This window comes from Danio rerio, chromosome 10 (genome assembly GCF_052040795.2).
Source record: "Danio rerio strain M-AB ecotype USA chromosome 10, GRCz13ab, whole genome shotgun sequence".
NCBI lineage: Eukaryota > Metazoa > Chordata > Actinopteri > Cypriniformes > Danionidae > Danio > Danio rerio.
The window spans coordinates 44,653,538-44,673,139 of NC_141030.1; the positions used below are offsets into that span (position 1 = coordinate 44,653,538).

At 36.1% G+C, this 19,602-nt stretch overlaps 3 protein-coding genes across 4 annotated transcripts in view; 2 read left to right on the forward strand and 1 right to left on the reverse strand.

Annotated features, from left to right (window-relative positions):
* Nucleotides 1–1,827: 1,827 nt before the first annotated feature.
* On the forward strand, nt 1,828–4,217 carry taar19b (trace amine associated receptor 19b). The gene has a single exon (XM_087271466.1). It carries the CDS (start codon nt 1,857–1,859, stop codon nt 2,859–2,861), a length of 1,005 nt encoding a protein of 334 aa, XP_087127592.1. The 5' UTR covers nt 1,828–1,856; the 3' UTR covers nt 2,862–4,217.
* A 3,118-nt stretch (nt 4,218–7,335) lies between these two features.
* On the forward strand, nt 7,336–9,834 carry taar19c (trace amine associated receptor 19c). The gene has a single exon (XM_087271456.1). The coding sequence runs from the start codon at nt 8,660–8,662 to the stop codon at nt 9,719–9,721; it is 1,062 nt and encodes a 353-aa protein (XP_087127582.1). The 5' UTR covers nt 7,336–8,659; the 3' UTR covers nt 9,722–9,834.
* Nucleotides 9,835–14,611: 4,777 nt separating this feature from the next.
* zgc:113625 overlaps nt 14,612–19,602 on the reverse strand; it is a 32,279-nt gene continuing 27,288 nt past the window's right edge. Inside the window, 2 exon segments of one of the 2 annotated variants that reach the window (NM_001361220.1) lie at nt 14,612–15,711; nt 19,512–19,596. In NM_001361220.1, the coding sequence (NP_001348149.1) occupies nt 14,945–15,711; nt 19,512–19,569 (825 nt within the window). In that variant the 5' untranslated portion in view covers nt 19,570–19,596 and the 3' untranslated portion in view covers nt 14,612–14,944. 2 annotated transcript variants of the gene reach the window in all.

Genomic DNA, 19,602 nt, shown 5'->3' on the forward strand with positions numbered 1-19,602 from the left:
GCACTGGGGTACGTTTCTCTGTGAACCAATAGCGTTCAGCTGTGCATCTAGCTTCGCCTTATGGAACCCTTTTGTCATGCTAGGTACCCTTTGCAAAGGGAACCCAAAAAGTGGTAGGGTACGCTTCGCTTTTTGGTACCTTTTGACAGTGGAAACGGCCATAAAAGCGTATCGAACTGTACAGTGCCACTCAGTGGAAATGGGCCAAAACACACCAGGAGCTTCCTCTAATACTGGGGAGCTAAGCCATACAGGGATTTGTATGTAATAAATAAGATTTATAAATGTATGCAATATTCAATTGTGAGCCAATGCAATGCTGACAAAACCAGACTTAAATGATCATATTTCTTTGTTCTAGAAAGCACTCTAGCAGCTGAATTTTGAACCAGCTGAAGTTCATTTATTAGGCCTACAGTGCAGACACCTAGTAATGCATTACAGTAGTCTAACTTAGAGGTCATACAAACATAGACTTTTCTGCATCAGACAATGATAGCATGTCAAAGTTAGCCCATTATTAAGATAAAAAATGTAAGTCTACAAAGGTTTAAAATGTGGCCTTCAATTGACAGTTTGCTATTAAATATCACACACAAACCTTTAGAAATATATCAAGATTTAGGCAGTATTACTTGTTTTTGCGCAAGACATTTTTGAGTCCAATAAGCAAAAGCTCAGTTTATCTGAATTTATTAATAAGAATTTTAGATGAAGATGAACTTTAAACTAATTATTAATATCAGCTATACAATCTGTTAATTTTGTAAATTTTTGTATAAATTATCAAGTTGAGAGGAGATGTCATATAGGCCTAACACTGGAAACTAACTCTATGTTTTTAATGATATTGTCTAGTGGTAGCATATACAATGTAAAAAGGGACCAAGAACTGAGCCTTGTGGTATCTGAGAGTGTACTTTTGATAGGTACGGTCTACATCAGGGGTGTCAAACTCAGTGCCTGAAGGGCTGCTACCCTGCACAGTTCAGTTCCAACCCTGCTTCAACACACTGACCTGTAGGTTTCAAACAAGCCTAAATGACTCAATTAGTTTGATGAGGTGCGTTTAATTAGGGTTAAAACTAAACTGTGAAGAGCTGTGGCTCTCCAGGAACTGAGTTTGACACCTGTGGTCTACATTAACTGACACAAATCTATAAAATATAGTAAGACCTGAACTAAGCCAATACAGTTCCAGTAAAACTAACATCCTTTTTTAAGGCCATTCAAGGAGAATGTTATGACACGGATGTCCAAAAACGTTGAGAGAGAAATGGAACCACGATCTGGTGATAGGAGCATTCATAACTCTTAGGAGTGATGTTTGAGTCCTATGAAATGATCTAAATCCAGATTGGAATTTCTCACAAATGTTGTTTCTGTGTAGTAATGAACATAATTAGTTAGATAAGACTTTTTGTAGTATCTTTGACATTAAAAACAGGCTTAAATAGGTTTATACAGCTTAAAATTGTAGGCAAATATCTTAAAAGTAGCGGTGAATGCAATGTATTAAGAGCAGGTTCTGCAACTTTTGGGAACAATTGTTTTGTTCTCAACATGAGGATTGAATAAAATACTTTTGTTGTTTAAAAGCAGAGGCTCGGTTCTTTATTTAAATATATTATATTTTGTGGGCCAACAAACTGAGGTGAAAAACATCAAAAATAATGCAGAGGGCTGGTAACAATACAAAAAAAAACTATGGCAAGAAAAAAATTGAAGGCAGGACAAGCTTTTTTTTTTCAATCAGAGTGGGCGGTAGATGGGTTGGTCAGTCTGATCCAGACACTGTATAAATGAAAGGACAGAAATGAGAGCAGAACAAACTCCTAACAGGAGGAGACTCACTCATGGCCTACGAGACAGAGGATCAGGAGACTCAATACTGCTTTCCTGACATCAACTCATCATGCGTCAAGGAACAACACTCCACTAATGGATATATTATATACTTGTTTGTGTCATTTCTGTCAGCATGGACTGTGTTTCTGAATCTGCTGGTGATCATCTCCATCTCTCACTTCAAGAAGCTTCACACTCCAACCAACATGATCGTTCTCTCTTTGGCTGTGGCTGATCTGTTAATAGGTCTTATTGTGATGCCTGTGGAGGCCGTCAAACTGATTGAGACGTGTTGGTATTTTGGAGACACTTTCTGTGGATTCACTTTAATATTAATTGGGGTGATTCCTTCTGCATCTCTTGGTAATTTGGTTTTAATTGCTGTTGATCGTTATGCGGCTGTGTGTCACCCTTTACTGTACCCACAGAAAATAACCATGGCTAACATGTTGATGAGTATCTGTCTGAGCTGGGTTTACTACTCAACTTATATCACTACCCTTGTAATTTATAATAGATATTTTGACACTTCACACAGAACAGATGAATGCTATGGACAGTGTTTAGTCATGATGAGTTTTAGTTGGATACTCACTGATCTGTTTGTTTGTTTTGTTTTTCCCTGTGTCCTGATCATCACTTTATATCTGAGGATTTTCTATGTCGTTCATCAGCAAGTGAAGGTTATAAACTCTCTGATGAAGGGTGGTAAATGTGTAACGGAGGGTTCAGTGAAGAGGAAATCTGAGAGTAAAGCTGCTCTGACTTTAGGAATCATTGTGTCAGTTTATCTGCTTTGCTGGATTCCTTACTATATCTGTACATTAACTGTAAACTCTTCCACAGTTTTAAGTGTTTTGACATGGGTTTTGTATGCCAACTCGGGTCTGAATCCTCTGGTTTATGCTTTATTTTACCCCTGGTTTAAAAAGACAGTTAAACACATCTTGACTATGACAATATGTCAGCTTGCATCCTCTCTGGTCAATATTTTTACAGAACATGAACTGTAATCAAACTGGTTAATCGGTCTCATACTGGTAGATATTATATGTGATGATTTTAAAACTTTTAATTGAAAAATAAATACTATTAAGATAATAAAACAGAAATTAGCAATAACATTGTTCCTTTTGTTTCTAATGTCTACATTTATTGCATTGTGTTCATTGCAGGACATTGAAGATGTTTAAGGTAAATAATGTTCAGATAACACTAGTGAATCAATGATGGATAAGGCTATTTTATTAAGTAACCTTCCCTTTTTTCCAATCCACAGGTCACACATGAAAGCTGAACTGATTGTATCTGAGGCAGTGTTGCATCACTTCAGTGCTGTGTGGACGCCTTTACAATATTTCACACCTTAAATGAACGGTTCAATGGAGAATCATGAATATCATCAATAACACATAAATCACAAATCTAAACAATTATAATTGTTCCTCAGAGTTGTTAAATCATTGATGTTTTCATTGATCAGTAAGAGTAAACAAAGACAGACCAACCCATGTGACTGCCTGGAGAGACCCTACTGTACCAACACTGCCATTTTACAAGCCCACAATACAACATTACAACCGTTGATATATTTTTTTTTAATGCAAGAGTAATACTTAAAATAAAATAAATGACCAGGGGAATGTATTTTTGACGGAAAACCTCTATATATGATCAAGAGTGACGGCAAATTCAAACCACTTACTAATTCAGAAAAATCTCGTATTTGGATCTGAAAATCTTCCCTAGGTTTTTACAAGAAATACAAGACATAACTTGGCTTGATGAATGTTTGTAGTTAAGAGAACTACAATAAATAAATGCACATATAAATAATATTTGTCCTACTATTCATATGCTTCCAACACTATAGAACACCCAAAGAAATCTTGAAGACTTTTCCTCATCCAGAGATTCACAGTGTGAATCAATTCTGTGCTCTATTTTGGATATTTTTTGGCATTTGAGTTTCATGAGCAGTTATCATAACTCATGTGAGAGATCATGAGACTGAAGCCTATATGAAATTGTTTATACATATACATATAACTGTAAAATTAAGTTTTGTTGTCCTCTGGTGTGACACCCACATTTATTAAAAATGTCCTGAAAGATAGACAAGTCATTTAGAAAAAAAATCATAATGTCATATAAAAATATATACCATTATATGAGAATAAGTGTCCAACAATGAAGACAAATCACTTCTACAGTGCAACGGGAAAATATTCATAGCACTTCACTTTTTCCACATTTTTTATGTAACATCCTTATTCCAAAATGGATTAAACTAATTTATTTTCTCAAAATTCTACACACAATACCCCATAATGACCATGTGAAAAAGAATTTTTGAAATTGTTGCAAATTAATTTAAAAAAAAAAAAAAAACTGAAAAGTCACATGTACATCAGTATTCACAGCCTTTGCTCAATACTTTGTTGAGGCACCTTTGGCAGCAATTACAGCCTCAAGTTTTTTTAAATATGATTCCACAAGCTCGGCACACCTGTCTTTGGGAATTTTTGCCCATTCCTCTTTGCAGTACCTCTCAAGCTCGATCAGGTTGGATGGAAAGCGACGGTGTACAGCCATTTTCAGATCTCTCCAGAGATGTTCAATAGAATTAGTTCTGGGCTCTGGCTGGACCACTCAAGGACATTCACCGAGTTGTTGTGAAGCCACTCCATCGATATTTTGGTGTGCTTTGGGTCATTGTCCTGCTGGAAGATGAACCGTCACCCCAGTCTGAGGTCAAAGGCACTCTGAAGCAGGTCTTCATTCAGGATATCTCTGCACATTGCTGAATTCATCTTTCCCTCTATCCTGACTAGTCTTCCAGTTCCTGCTGCTGAAAAACATCCCCACAGCATGATGCTGACCCCACCATGCTTCACTGTAGGGATGGTATTAGCCTGGTGATGAGCGCTGCCTGGTTTTCTCCAAACGTAACACATGGCAAAAGAGTTCAACTTTAGTCTCATCAGACCACAGAGCTTTGTTTCTTATGGTCTGAGAGTTCTTCAGATAACTTTTGGCAAATTCCAGGCGGGGAGTCACTTCCTTCTGGCGACTGTACCATACAGGCCTGATTGGTGGATTGCTGCACAGAAGGTTGTCCTTCTGTAAGGTTCTCCTCTCTCCACAGAAGAACGCTGAAGCTCAGAGTGACCATCGGGTTATTGATCACTCAGCTTAGATGGCCGGCCAGCTTTAGAAAGAGTCTTTGTGGTTCCAAACATCTTCCACTTAAAGATGATGAAGGCCACTGTGCTCATTGGAACTTTCAGCGCTGTAGAAATGTTTCTGTAGCCTTCCCCAGCCTTGTGTATCGTGACAATCCTGTCTTGGATGTCTACAGACAATTCCTTTGTCTTCGTGCTTGGTTTGTGCTTTGACGTGCACTATCAACCCTGGGACCTTATATAGACAGGTGTATGCCTTTTCAAATCATGCCCAATCAGCTGAGTTTAGCACAGGTGAACTCCAATGAAGCTGCTGAAACATCTCAAGAATGATCAGTGGAAACAGAATTAATTTAGAGCTTTACACCAAAGGCTGTGAATACTCATGCACATGTGATTTTTCACCTTTTTAATTTTCATTCTTTTGTAATTTTTTTTTCTTAATTTTTTATTTTTTAATTTCAAAAACTCTTTTTCCACATTGTCATTATGGGGTATTGTGTGGAGAATTGAGGAAATAAATGAATTTAATTCATTTTGGAATAAGGCTGTAACATAAACAAATGTAGAAAAAGTGAAGCGCTATGAATACTTTCCGGATGCACTGTGAATATATAGAAAACATGTAAATCACAAAACATGAAAACTGTTCACTTACAGATATTTTTTACAGTGAAAAGTTCAGTTTAAAAAATTTGCTAGTTACCGCCCATATTTTCTCCAACACGTCAATTTTCTTCGTCAAAAATGATGTTTTACTAAAAAAACTGCCTTTTTACTGTCAAATACCCATTAATAAAATCCACAGATGGCGAACACTTGTTTTCACATTATGATCATTTTACTTGTATTTAACAACCTTACAATTTTTATTTAGTTGTACAGAATACAACTAATGCTTAACATCTTATCAGATAAACATATAATCATAAAATTTATTCATTTATTTTTTTTCAGCTTAGTCCCCTTAATAATCAAGTGTTGCCACAGCGAAATGAACCACCAACTTTTCCAACATTACGCAGCGGATGCCCTTCCATGTGCAACCCAGTACTGGGAAAAACCCATACACACCATATCTGTCAACCCTCCCATTTTTCTCTGGATTCTCCTTTCTAGGTAGCCAATAAGAATTTATAACTTTGAGCAATATTTTAAAGAGAGCCAATGCAATAGTGACAGAACTGGACTAATGGGATTATATTCCGTAGTTCTAGAAAGTACTTTAGCAGCAGTATGGAGTCAATCTAGTGCCATATATACCTGCAAATATAAAGAAATAAAAAATTTTTTGCAATTGAAAAATAAAGTATTGAGCAAAAATAATTGCAAGTCTCCAAAAATTGCAAAGGGAAAATTAATTTGAGAAATAAAAAATGTATTTTGCTAACAAAAATAAAGAACTGCAAAGGAAAAATTAAGTTGAGAAATAAAAAAAATTTGCAAACAAAAAAGAACTGTAAATAAAAATAAAGCAGTGCAAAAAATCCTAAAATATTTGCAATAAAAAAAAACTATACATAAAACTACATATAAACTGTATAACTTGGGCGTTTACAGCAGGCCCGGACCTACTGGACTGTAAGCAGGGCCGGCGCATCCGTAGAGGCAACCTAGGCGGCCACCTAGGGCGGCAGTATAGAGAAGGCGGCATCCGCGACACCTCCCTTACCACCCGCGTCCTCAGTTATGTCCGCGACACCTCCCTCACCACCCGCGTCCTCAGATATATTCACGCATAGACGACAGAATAGAAAGGGCAGCGTCAGCGACACCTCCATCAGCACCCGTGTGTCCTCAGTTATATCCGCGTATAGGGCGGCAGAATAAAGAGCGCAGTGTCCGCGACACCTCCCTCCCTCAGCACCTGCACGTCCTCAATTATATCCGCGCATAAAGCGCCGGAAAAGCGGTCCGCTACATCTCACTTTATTTTCATAATCACTTTCGTTTTCACATTGGGGTTGAGGGCGGCGTGATCGTGCTCTGCCTAGAGCGGCAGTTCAGCTTGCTCCGGCCCTGACTGTAAGACCATCTTGTTGATACTATGTCTCCAAATGATGATGTCGCTTAAATGGAGGCAGGTCTGAAGGAAGTTTCCCTGACTCCGCTTCCCTTGTTAAATCAGGGCCACAAAGTTAAACGTGCAGAAAAAGTGCAAAGTGAAAGCAGCATCGCAAACTAATAGTCGACTAAAAAGCAAATCAAAACAAGCATTGCAGTTGACTGGACTAGTTTTGTAAAGGCAATGCTATAAAAATGTTTTGTAAATGTATTTAGTTTTTTTTTTTTTTTTAATTGCAAATATTTTAGGGTTAGATTTCTATATACAGTTATTTTTTTTTTAAATTTAATTTTATTTCACAACCTAACTTTCCCCTTGCAGTTATTTTGTTAACAAAATTTATTTTTCTCAAAAATAAAATTTCCCTTTGCAATTTTTGGAGATTTGCATTTATTTATTTTTTATTTGCAAAACCTTTTTATTTTGCAAGTATATATGGCACTAGATTGACTCCATACTCTAGCAGCTGCATTTTGAACCAGCAGAACCACCTAGTAATGCATTACAGTAATCTAACCGAGCAGTCATAAAAGCATGAATAAGTTTCTCCGCATTAGACATTAATAGCAGATATTTGATGGCAAAAGTTTGGCACATTTTTATGAAAAAATGCAGTATTTTACAAATGCTTGAAATGCAAAATGTGGCCTTAAAAGAAGAGGTTGCTATTAAAAAAAAATTTTATAAATTTTTTTTGAAAATTCAGAGGTATTTGGGTCCTATAATTAAGAGCTCCGTTTGATCTGAATTAAGTAATAAGAACCTATTAGTCATCCAATTTTTAATGTCAGATATACAGTCTGTTCATTTTGTGAATTCATACAAATCAGTCGGTTGATAATGAGTATAATTGGCGCAACAGTGGAAACTAAATCCATGTTTTTTATTGTTAAAAAAAGTTAAGAAATCGCATTTACTATGCTGTGGTACCCCACAGTGTACTTTTGATCTGTTGCCTCCTTTGATCTAATGCCTCTATTAACTAACACAATTTAATAATGTTAACCAGGCCAATGCAGTTCCTGTTATACCAACATAACTTTGAAGCCCATCAAGGGGAATGTTATGATCAATAGGATCAAATGCAGCACCGAGGTCCGATAACACTAAGAAAGAAATGAAACCACAAGCAGATAAGAGCAGACCATTTAAAAACCTCTTGAGTGCTGTTTCTGTGATTTGAAATCCAGATGGAAATTTCTTACGGATTTTTGTTTCTCTGTAGAAATGAATTTAATTGAAAGGATACGAGGCTTTCAATGACAGCTATTTTAAAGTTTGTAGGCACATATGCTAAAAAAGATGCATTCAAAACATTAAAAACAGGTTCTGCAACTTTTGGGAACAATTATTTTGCTCTCAACACAAGGATTGAATAAAATGCTGGTGTTGTTTAAAAGCAGAGGCTCAGTTTATTTTGACATTAGGTTCTGATAACATTTAAAAAAACATGGCAATAAAAAATTAAAGGGTGGATTAGAAGGACAAGCTTTCTTTCTTTTTTTTTTACATTCTAGTGGGCGGTAGAGAGGTTGGTCGGTCTGATCCAGACACAGTATAAATGAAAGGACAGAAAGGAGAGCAGAACAAACTCCTAACAGGAGGAGACTCACTCATGGCCTACGAGACAGAGCATCAGGAGACTCAATACTGCTTTCCTGACATCAACTCATCATGTGTCAAGGAAAAACATTTCAGTCATGGATACAATATACTTTACATTTTTGTCTCATTGCTCTCGGTATGGACTGTGATTCTGAATCTGCTGGTGATCATCTCCATCTCTCACTTCAAGAAGCTTCACACTCCAACCAACATGATTATTCTCTCTCTGGCTGTAACTGATCTGCTTATTGGACTTATTGTGATGCCTGTGGAGGCCGTCAAACTGATTGACAAGTGTTGGTACTTTGGAGACACTTTCTGTGGACTCACTTTAATATTAATTTGGGTGATTCCCTCAGCATCTCTTAGTAATTTGGTTTTAATTGCTGTTGATCGTTACATGGCTGTGTGTCACCCTTTACTGTACCCACAGAAAATAACCATGGCAAACACACTTATGAGTATCTGTCTGAGCTGGGTTTACTATTCAGCTTATAACACTGCCCTATTATTTGACAATGGATATTTTGACACTTCACACAGAACAGATGTGTGTTATGGAGACTGTTCAGTCATGATGAGTTTTAGCTGGAGAGTCACTGATCTGTTCATGTGTTTTATTTTCCCCTGTGTCATGATTATAACTTTATATCTGAGGATTTTCTATGCTGTTCATCAGCAAGTGAAGGTTATAAACTCTCTGATGAAGGGTGGTAAATGTGTACTGAAGGGTTCAGTCAAGAGGAAATCTGAGAGTAAAGCTGCGCTGACTTTAGGAATCATTGTGACCGTTTATCTGCTTTGCTGGATTCCTTACTATATCTGTACATTAACTGTAAACTCTTCCACAGTTATAAGTGTTTTGACATGGATTGTGTATGCTAACTCAGGTCTGAATCCTCTGGTTTATGCTTTATTTTACCCCTGGTTTAAAAAGACAGTTAAACTGATCTTAACTCTAAAAATATTTCATCTTGCATCCTCTCTGGTCAATATTTTTACACATCATGAACTGTAATCAAACTGCTAAAGCTGTTTCTCATAACATAAGGTTAATTTTATTAAAAAAAATCAAACAAAATTGCTAGCGATAACATTGTCCTTTTGTTTCTAACATCTACGTTCATTGCAGGACATTGAAAATGTTAAGGGTAAATAATGTTCAGATAACACTAGTGAATCAATAATGTATCAGGGTATTGTATTAAGAAACCTTCCTTTTTTCCAATCCACAGGTCACACATGAAAGCTGAACTCATTGTATCTGAGGCAGTGTTGCATCACTTCAGTGCTGTGTGGACGCCTTTACAATATTTCACACCTGTAATGAACGGTTCAGTGAAGGATCATGAATGTCATCAATAACACATAAAACACAAATCTAAACAATTATAATTGGTCCTCAGAGTTGTTACATCATTGATGTTTTCACTGATCAGTAAGAGTAAACAAAGACAGACCAACCCATGTGACTGCCAGGAGAGAGGCCTACTGTACCAACACTGCCATTTTACAAGCTCACAGTACAACATTACAACCGTTGATATATATATTTTTTATGCAAGAGTAATACTTAAAATAAAATAAATGACCAGGGTAATGTATTTTTGACAGAAAACCCCTCCATGATCAAGAGTGACGGCAAATTCAAACCACTTACTAATTCAGAAAAATCCTGTATTTGGATCTGAAAATCTTCCCTAGGTTTTTACAAGAAATACAAGACATAACTTGGCTTGATGAATGTTTGTTGTTAAGGGAATATTTCATCTATAAATCATATTTGTCCTTATATTAATTTGCTTCCAACACCATAGAACACACAAAGAAATCCTAAAGACTTTTCTTCATGCAGAGACTCACAATGTGAAGCAGCACAACAATATACATGAGCAGTTATAACCCGAAAGAGATCAAGTGTCTGAAGCCCAAGAATTTGTTTTGACATTTAACTATTCTAGAATCACTATAAACATTGAGTAACATTTTTTTTTTTCCTTTGGTGTGACACCCCTATTAATTAAAAATGTCCCACAAGAAAAATAACAATCAGGAGCTCTCTCTTGTAGGGGTGTGCTTATGATGTAGCGCCTGTTGTTGGTGTCCCAGGGGAAAACCCTCCTGCACACACCTGACAACAGTTGATCAAACTGGGCTCAGCACAGTGGGAAGCACTGATGAAAACCTCCATCATCCAGGTTAAGTTTCTGGAGGGGTTGATGAGCTCACAGAGCTGGCACACTTCTGAAAGAATCTAGTGGACTCAGACACGGCTCCAAACATATCGAAGCTGTTTTTCAGCCTTCATTAAGCACATAAACACATTAATTCCCTCAATATAATCCATGTTAGCCATTTAGCAACGAAGCTACAGTCACCAGGCAGACAGAAGCCCCACCTATTACGCAATTCCTTGTTTAGTGAAGCGGATTTGATGCGCAAATGAAGCAAGTCAACTCCGAATGTTCAAGCGTCTATTTACGCACAAATAGCACAATTTTTCCTTAAGTACCTCGTCTGGTGTGAACAGCATAAGATAGTCAATAAATAAGCTTTTTGATTTAGGTTTCCATTTACATTTTCCTTGTTGATTATATTTTACTATCACATTTTATGTCTCAATTACTTAATTAAAAACTGCAAACTATCTTCAGTAAACTTTCTTCTACTGAATCTCTGACTTCAGCTCTTCTTCATCTGACAGACTGCTCATTTTTGGGTTCAAACTCTACATTTCCCCTCACAGTGTTTTACTGTCAACTCCCCATGAACAAAATCACACATGACAAAAGATTTTTCACATAATCATTTTACTTGTATATAACAACTTTACAATTTTATTTATTTACAGAGTGCAATGAATGCTTAACATCCTAGCAGATAAATATCATCAAAGATCATGATTAAAGTGCTTTTCGTTGTATAGTAATGGGATGCATTAGACAAGTACAAATATCACACGTTTTAAATGCAGTCACAGTCTGAGTGCACTGTTCAATTAAAACTAACACTTCATACATCATGCAGCATAACATAATACAGTGCAGTAAGATTAACAAGATTACACGTTATTGTTTCTTATAAGTTATTCAATAACAGCTTAATACTACAGGAATCATTTCCTTAAAGAGATAATTCACCCAAAATTGAAAGCTCACATCATTTACCGACCCTCAAGGTATTCCAAATCTTTAAGAGTTTTAAATAATGTTAGAAACTGGTAACCATTGACTTATTGACTTACAAAGGAAAAAAACAGACACTATAAAAGTCAATGGTTACACGTTTACACCATTTTCTAAAATAACTTTTGTTTTCAACAGATTAAAAAAAAAAGCTCAAACAGGTTTTTGACAAACCAGGGGTAAAAAAATGTGACATTTTACAATTTTGTGTGAACTATCCCTTTAATACAAAAAAAAATCTGAACAATTAATTTTACTGTGAGATCTTAACATTTATAAAAGTGATTTACTGTGCGATCTTAACATTTAAGGAGCTACAGATAGATCTGTTGGAACATCAACTGTTAGATCATCTTAAAAAACACTCAACTTTCTCGCTGCTGAATTAATTGTATACATTGCAAAACATCATATAAATGAGTAATGAGTAATATGAAGACTGCCACTAAAAGATAAACACCAGGGCCTCATTTAGAAAGTGTGCACTTACTTATGGCGTACTCACACTAGTATGTACAGTTGCCTTGAACCGGGCCAAAGCATGATTGTCCCCCCTCTAGTCTCCCCCTCATATTACATTCGAGCCTGGGCACGCTTACGTCATCGACGATGCGCTGGTTTGAAGCGCTCACGCTCAGCACAAAAGAGATTTCTTTAGTTATGTCGTTTGACATGCACTGACAGGCAGTTAAATATTTCGCCGAACAGATCAGCGGCTTTTGACGCTCATAAACAATCAAAGTCCTCGTGCTGCAGGAATTAGGAGGTTTGCTGAAGGTGCAGCTGTTGTGCAGTGAGGGATTTGTGTCTTTAATAAACTACAGCAGTTTGCGTTCACTGAACAGTAAGAATGATTAATCAATCCATATGAAACGGCCAAAAAGTCATGCCTCGCTTTCAGTTTTGGGCTTGGGCATGTTTTGCACTCACACACAAGTGTACCGCGCTAAAGCCCTAGTGAACCGCACTCAGGCATACCTCTTCCAACCGGGCCAGGGCCAGCCAAATAAACCATACCTGAGCCCGATTCAGCACACTCGCACTTCTCAAACGATCCGGGAAACAAGCCTGGACACGGTTCGGATAGCACAGTGCGAGTACGCCTTTAGACGTGACCTTAGAGTGCGCGTAAGATTAAATTCACAGCAATCTTTACCATGTAAAAATACTAACAAGGTTTGAGCAGGCGTACACATTTTAACTGCTGGCAAAATCATAGAACTGCAGCTATTTGAATATATCTCATCAAAGTGCCTTATGTGCATCAGATTCATCATAAACAACAAAGATGCATTGTGAGACTGCATGTAGTCAGATGTTTTAAACAGGACTTTTTGCAAGATTTAACTGACCTTTTAATAGTCTAATGTTGAGAATGCTACACAGTTTACGTCATGTTTTTTATTATAATTTTACTTGAGAATTTGCAATGTCTTGATTTCCTAATGTATAAAATCAACAATAAATAAGAGCTAAAAATAAATTCAAAAAATGAGTAATCATCTGCTGCTTCTGTGAAACCATGCAATCGACCTTAAATGTTGCTTTTGTCATTTAAATCAGATATATTTGAACAAAATATTATTTATTGCATCCGTATAATAATGGCCCATGTGAGCTGCATTAGTAAACTGTAAATATAAAGAGGGTCCAAATTGAATGCAGGTTTTGTTTTTAGACCAGTGACCATAATTATACGGCAAATCCAATTTTTCCAAGGCAGCACTGGTTGGCTAGCACTGTTGCCCCACAGCTAGTAGGTCACTGGTTGGAGTCCCGGCTAAAGTTTGCATGCTCTCACAGTGTTGGTGTGGGTTTGAATGAAACCCAATGTATGATTGAAACATCCAAATTTTCTTTCTATAATACTCCATATGGAGCATTTCCTCTGCGGGCAGGACCTCAATTTCAGATTTTTTTTTTTTTTTTTTTTTTGTGCTCATCATTCTCAAGCATAGAAAAGCAGATATGTATTAATCAGATAATTAAGGGACGTTTACAAAGTGGAGATCTGATAGCATTCATCTGTGCACAATTTCAAGATCATTTGATATTTAGGCCCTGTCTACACGAACACGGGTGTTGTTTATTTTTTACACTGGTTTGCCGTTTGTCCACATGAAAACCTAGTATTTACATACAAAAAAAGTGTCTGCATTGCCTTTGTATGTTACTTACGCAAATACTTAATACTGCTTTTGATAATCACCGATTGTTGGCTCAACATGCCCTTGAACTGGCATTTTTGACGTGCATTTTTTTTTTAATGAAGATGGTAAAATGTCCTCAAACAAGAGGCATATGAATGAGGATTTAGGAATGTCCAGATTTGATCGGAATCAGATGTTACCACCCGATCAGGACTCGAAAATACATGAATACATTATATATTCTCATTATTTTTTAACACATCTGTAGTTATGCGGTGGCACAGAGTTAGAGCTCTTTCTTGCCATCACACAGAAACAGTAACACGTGTGGCATGACATCAATTTGTTGCAGAGATGCTATTGGTTAAATGCTGGCAAAGTAAAACACGAAATCAGCTTGAAGCGAAAAGCGCAAGTATGTCTGTGGTCTGGAGCAATTATAAAGTTGCATTGCATTGCGTTGCAGTTTGCATTGCCATAGCAAACTGTGAGATATGCATTTTTCTATGTTTACTGTTGTGCTAAAGTCCGAAAGTGAAGAATTGATGTTATTTATTACTCGATTGTTCAAGCTACCTCACGGACGTGCTCCGTTTGTTAACAGAGTTGTTGAATGTTAAAATAAGTTGAATTAAATTAAAAAAATAAGGATTACCCTTGATCTGTTACTTCGCTCTTTTTTTTTTTTTTTTTTACAATTTTTTTATTCATTTTATGCATTATAGAAGTATCGGACCGGGTTTTGGTTGATACTCAAAATCAAATGACTCCGACTTGGACTTGAGGGCAAATAAACTCTGATTGGGACATGCCTAGTTTTCTTTGAATTACGCTTTAGCTAAATGATCTTTCAAAATAAACATTTTATAAATTAGGCCGCAGGTGTGTTTGCTACGCGTCTTTAGTTCATTTGTAAATTCCACTCTCAATAGCAAACTGTTCACGATAGCCTTCCAATAAAATCCTTTGGAACAAAGTGACTCTGTGTTCAAGATTCCCGAGAAAGCTAAACGGATATTCCTGAAGCTCTGCATCCTCTCTCTTCGCTTTCTGTTGCCTAATCTTTTCTTCTGCTTCTCGAAACATCTCTTGAGTGTAGCATTCTCCTCCATTTACTGCCACCATTTGATCAATCTTATCAATTAATGTCTTGACTTGAGTGCGATCCTTTATATTGTTATTGAACACCGCATATCGACCACCACAACTCTGGATGACTCTGCGGAGCTCGATGTGGCCTTCCCTCACATACTCATCTATAGTTTGACCTTCGAGTAAATCTCCATGAGTGAAGAGCACGATCATGTAGTTTGAAGCATCTTCCCCGAACAGCTCTTGCAGGGCTTGGACAGCTCTTTGCTCTTCAGGGGTGAAACGGCCGATCTGTATCACCAGCAGGAAGGCATGAGGACCTGGTGCTGAAACCTTAATACATTTCACAATTTCTCTTTTGATGATGTCTTTCTCTCTGCTGGTATCCAGGATTCCAGGAGTGTCGATCACGTAAATTTCTCTTGTATCATAAACTGATGCTTTATGGCATGATTCAGTGACTGAGTTTGCAGAAGGCTTTGATTCAAAAACCTTTCTGTTTAGGATGGTGTTTCCCACAGCGCTTTTTCCCACTCCTGTTTTCCCAATCATCACGATGCGAAGTGTCTGACCAGGTAAGACTAAAAAATAAAGGGCAAATGATTCAGCTATTACAGATGAATCCATCTTAGATGCAGAAACAGAAGAAGCAGAATGTGCAAAATCCAAAACTTTTTTTAAAAACCATATTAATCATTAAATAAACACTTTTCAGTGGTCCACACTCATTTCACTTGTCCAGAGCAAATATTTAATCCATCTTTCTGAGATTAAAAAGGGTGTCTGAAATATTAAAATATTTAATCAGTGAGTACGTTTACATGGAAACCAATAATCTGATTTTAATTCGATTAAGACAATACTCTGATTAAGAGTCGACCATGTAAACATCAGTTTTTTATTAATTTAATCGTGCCAATTTAAGTCGCATTATTAAAGTGCAGAATATACATGTAAACACCTTAAACTATTACCGTTGTGTAAGACTTAGCCACGTTTTGCAACAGGATAGTCTATACACACACAGCTGTTTGACACTCTTCTCTGCATACAAAGTCAGAAGGACCACAGACACCTGCATCGCGTAATGCTGAGGTTTTTTTTTTCTCCCATTTGGCATGCGGTATCAAATTCCATTAAAACAACACTCTTCCCCCAGTCCTTATACATCGTAGTCAATGTTGTAGTCATGGCATGATTAAAATGTACCCGAATGAAAGTGAAAGTGTCAAACTGGAGCTAAAGTTCACAAATTAAAAAATAAATCACGCAAAATTACATGAAACCCCGGAGGAAATGTGAACAGCGCGGTGTCGCAATGACGTTAATCGAATAGGGTATATGCCGAGCTAGTGCTGTTCCCATACTGATAAACTTCCGGTGACCTGTTATTGTTATTTTTTTCCATTTTATACGATTCCTTTCACAACATCGATGTTGTAATGTAGTTAAAATAGATTCAGTTAAACAGACTGTGGCATTCATTTAGTTGCTCAACTGTAAAACGAGACAAAAAGCCGTTTACTTGCATGCGCCTGTAAGAATCGGCAGGCTAGCGCAGAAGCTCCATTGAATATACTGGGGTAAAACAAATGCTCATATTTTAAAGACATGACGGGGGAAAATGTAATGTAATGCAGTGCTTCTTGTACAAATCAGAGACCCACTTTATATCGGATATCACTCAGCCAGTGGAAATCGATGATTTATAAAGAAAACAGACCTTTCCTCCTCAGAAATGTTAACCCAGGTTACTGGCAAATTAAAAGTCCTATTAGCATGCTTCGGCTTGTTCCCTATTATGCACTATAACATGTAAGGAACATTTAAAAATCAACTCATATAAACACCTTAAACATATTATGATTTTAATCAGAATAACGCAAATAACTCAATTACTGATGTCCATGTAAACGTAGTCAATAAGACCAGAGTAATGGTTATTAGCTCACCACATCAGTTGCGCAAGGCAGAGCAGACTTCCCCAAGTATGGATGGTTCTACTTTAGAGTTTCAAACTAAACTAAAAACTCTGGGTGCGGTATTTGATGCCAACCTTATTTCTGAACAGCATGTGCGCAACACAGTCAAGATATGTTTTTTTCTTCTGTGAAACATTGCCAAACTTCGTCCCAGGCTGCCCTTTTCTATTGCTGAAAAATTCATTAACACCTTTGTATTTTCTCGTATTGACTATTGTATTGCTTTGGTGGCTGGAGTTGCAAAAGCCACCCTAAACAAGTTACAATTAGCACAAAATTCACCAGCTAGAATTCTGACCTTTATTTTTTAAAATCTGCTCTGGTTTCCTGTCAGCTTTTAAATTGGTTTTAAAATCCCCATGCTTGCGTACAAGGCCTTGAATGGTCTAGCACCACAATATTTATCTGAGCTTATTTATCCTAGATGTGCTTTACACTCGACTGATGCGGGTCTTTTAACTGCTCAGCCAACGTTGCCAAAATCTACAGGAGACCGGGAACTCTCTTCATTAGAAACTCTTTACTTTATCCTCTGATATTCACAATGCAGAATCCCTATGTATTTTTAAAATCCTTACCTAAAACTTACTCTTTTTATGGTAGCTTTTATTTAACGTTATTTCACTTTTTTTACTTTTTTCTTTTTGCATTCATCCTTGTCTTTTTCTGCTGCACATTATATGTCTGTAAAGTGCCTTGAGATGCTACTTTTAAAGGTGCAATAATAAAGTTTATTTTTATTATAATTATTATTACTAAATATTTCTTAAAACAAGATATTTTTATTTTTGAAGCAAAATATCACAAGATAAATAATACTGAACAAAAGATTTAAAGTCATTTTATGCTTTATACAAGACAAAATTGGCAGGCAATGAGGTGAGAAACTCACTCACTTTTTTTTTCATTTTTCTAAAACATACCAGAGTAATAGGGAGTTCATTCTGCTGTGGCGAGACCCTGATAAAGCATGTACTACTCTTTATCCTGGTTTCGCTACAGTGGAATGAACCCCCTATTAATCTGGTATATATTTTAGAAAAATACACTGTTAATAGCGCATTTTGCAGAAAAGTCGCTGAATTTTATGTCTTAAACAGCAGATAAAATATATATAAAAAGTGTCAAAGCACCATATGTTTGTTTTTGATAATTTTTTGTTTAAGTTTACTAAATTAGATTACTAAAGTCTCACAAGAAAATTCCATATTGGTTTTTACACTTCAAAAATCATTACTTGTTATTTCTTTATTGTTATTTGTAAATCTGACTAGCAATTTCTGAATGAAAATTGTTTATATGCCAGTTTTTAGAAGTGTGTTAAATTTACTTATTTGTATTCATCAATTATTCAACAAAAAGGTTATTTATTTATTTACTGATTTACTTATTTATTCATTTTACTAGAAGCTCTACATGGAGCCTAAAAGGTAAAACAATGAGGTAGAAATAAAAAAAGCAAATACATTAACTGAAAAATTAATAACAACAACAACAACAACAATAATAAAAACAACAAAAAATAATTTAAAAAATAATAATAAATCAATTATAAAAAAATTATAAAATTGTTAATTGAAAATTTAAGTTGCAATTATTTAAGAATTTTAAAAACAAATAACTAATACAGAAGAAATGATGTAAGATAACTAAATTTGTTTTTTGAAAGATTTTATTCTATGTAATGTAATTGTATGCTTAAATCAATACAGAAATATCTGCCAATGGAGTAAGAAAAAAAAAACACCCAAGTTAATTTTTTGTACTTCATAAATTGTTTTCTCCAGTCACATTTGAACCATAAATTTGCTGAATTGAGGAGTTCTTGTGAAAGTCATAATGTCGCCACTGGCTTGCTTGGTTTGGGACTTGTAGAGCTGCGCATTGATGGATTTGCTCTTCAGTGTTTTGACTTTTAGCAGTGAAAATTAAACCACACTGAACTGAAGTAAACTGAACTGAACTTCAACTCGGAAATCTGGAATGACACCGTTTCAATTTACTAGAACTTCAATGTGAAGCTGCTTTGACACAATCTATATTGTAAAAGCACTGTAGAAATAAAGATTAATTTAATTGATGTTGTTATATACATTTTAATATGTTTTGCTTTAGGTAATCTTATTTTGGTTAAATGGTTCAATATTTGTATTAGAATCCTTCCAGTCTACAGGTGGAAGGTATCGGTCTTCATGGAATGAATCTATACAATGCATGAGCTTCCCTTTTTAAACTGAATTACTAAAATCAACTTTTCATGACATTCGAATTTGAGATGCACTTGCATGCTTTACATTCACATTTTTACAGTCATATTTTTGCACATTAAATAAATACACTTGTGCACATAATGAATTTAAAATTGAAAAAATTTTAAAAAGTTTTAACCCAAAACTTACTTCTCTGAGATGGAGATGAAGATCTCTGTCGCCGACAACACGGACACCTGGAGGCCATTTCCAACAGTTTCTCTCAGCGATGACTGAAACT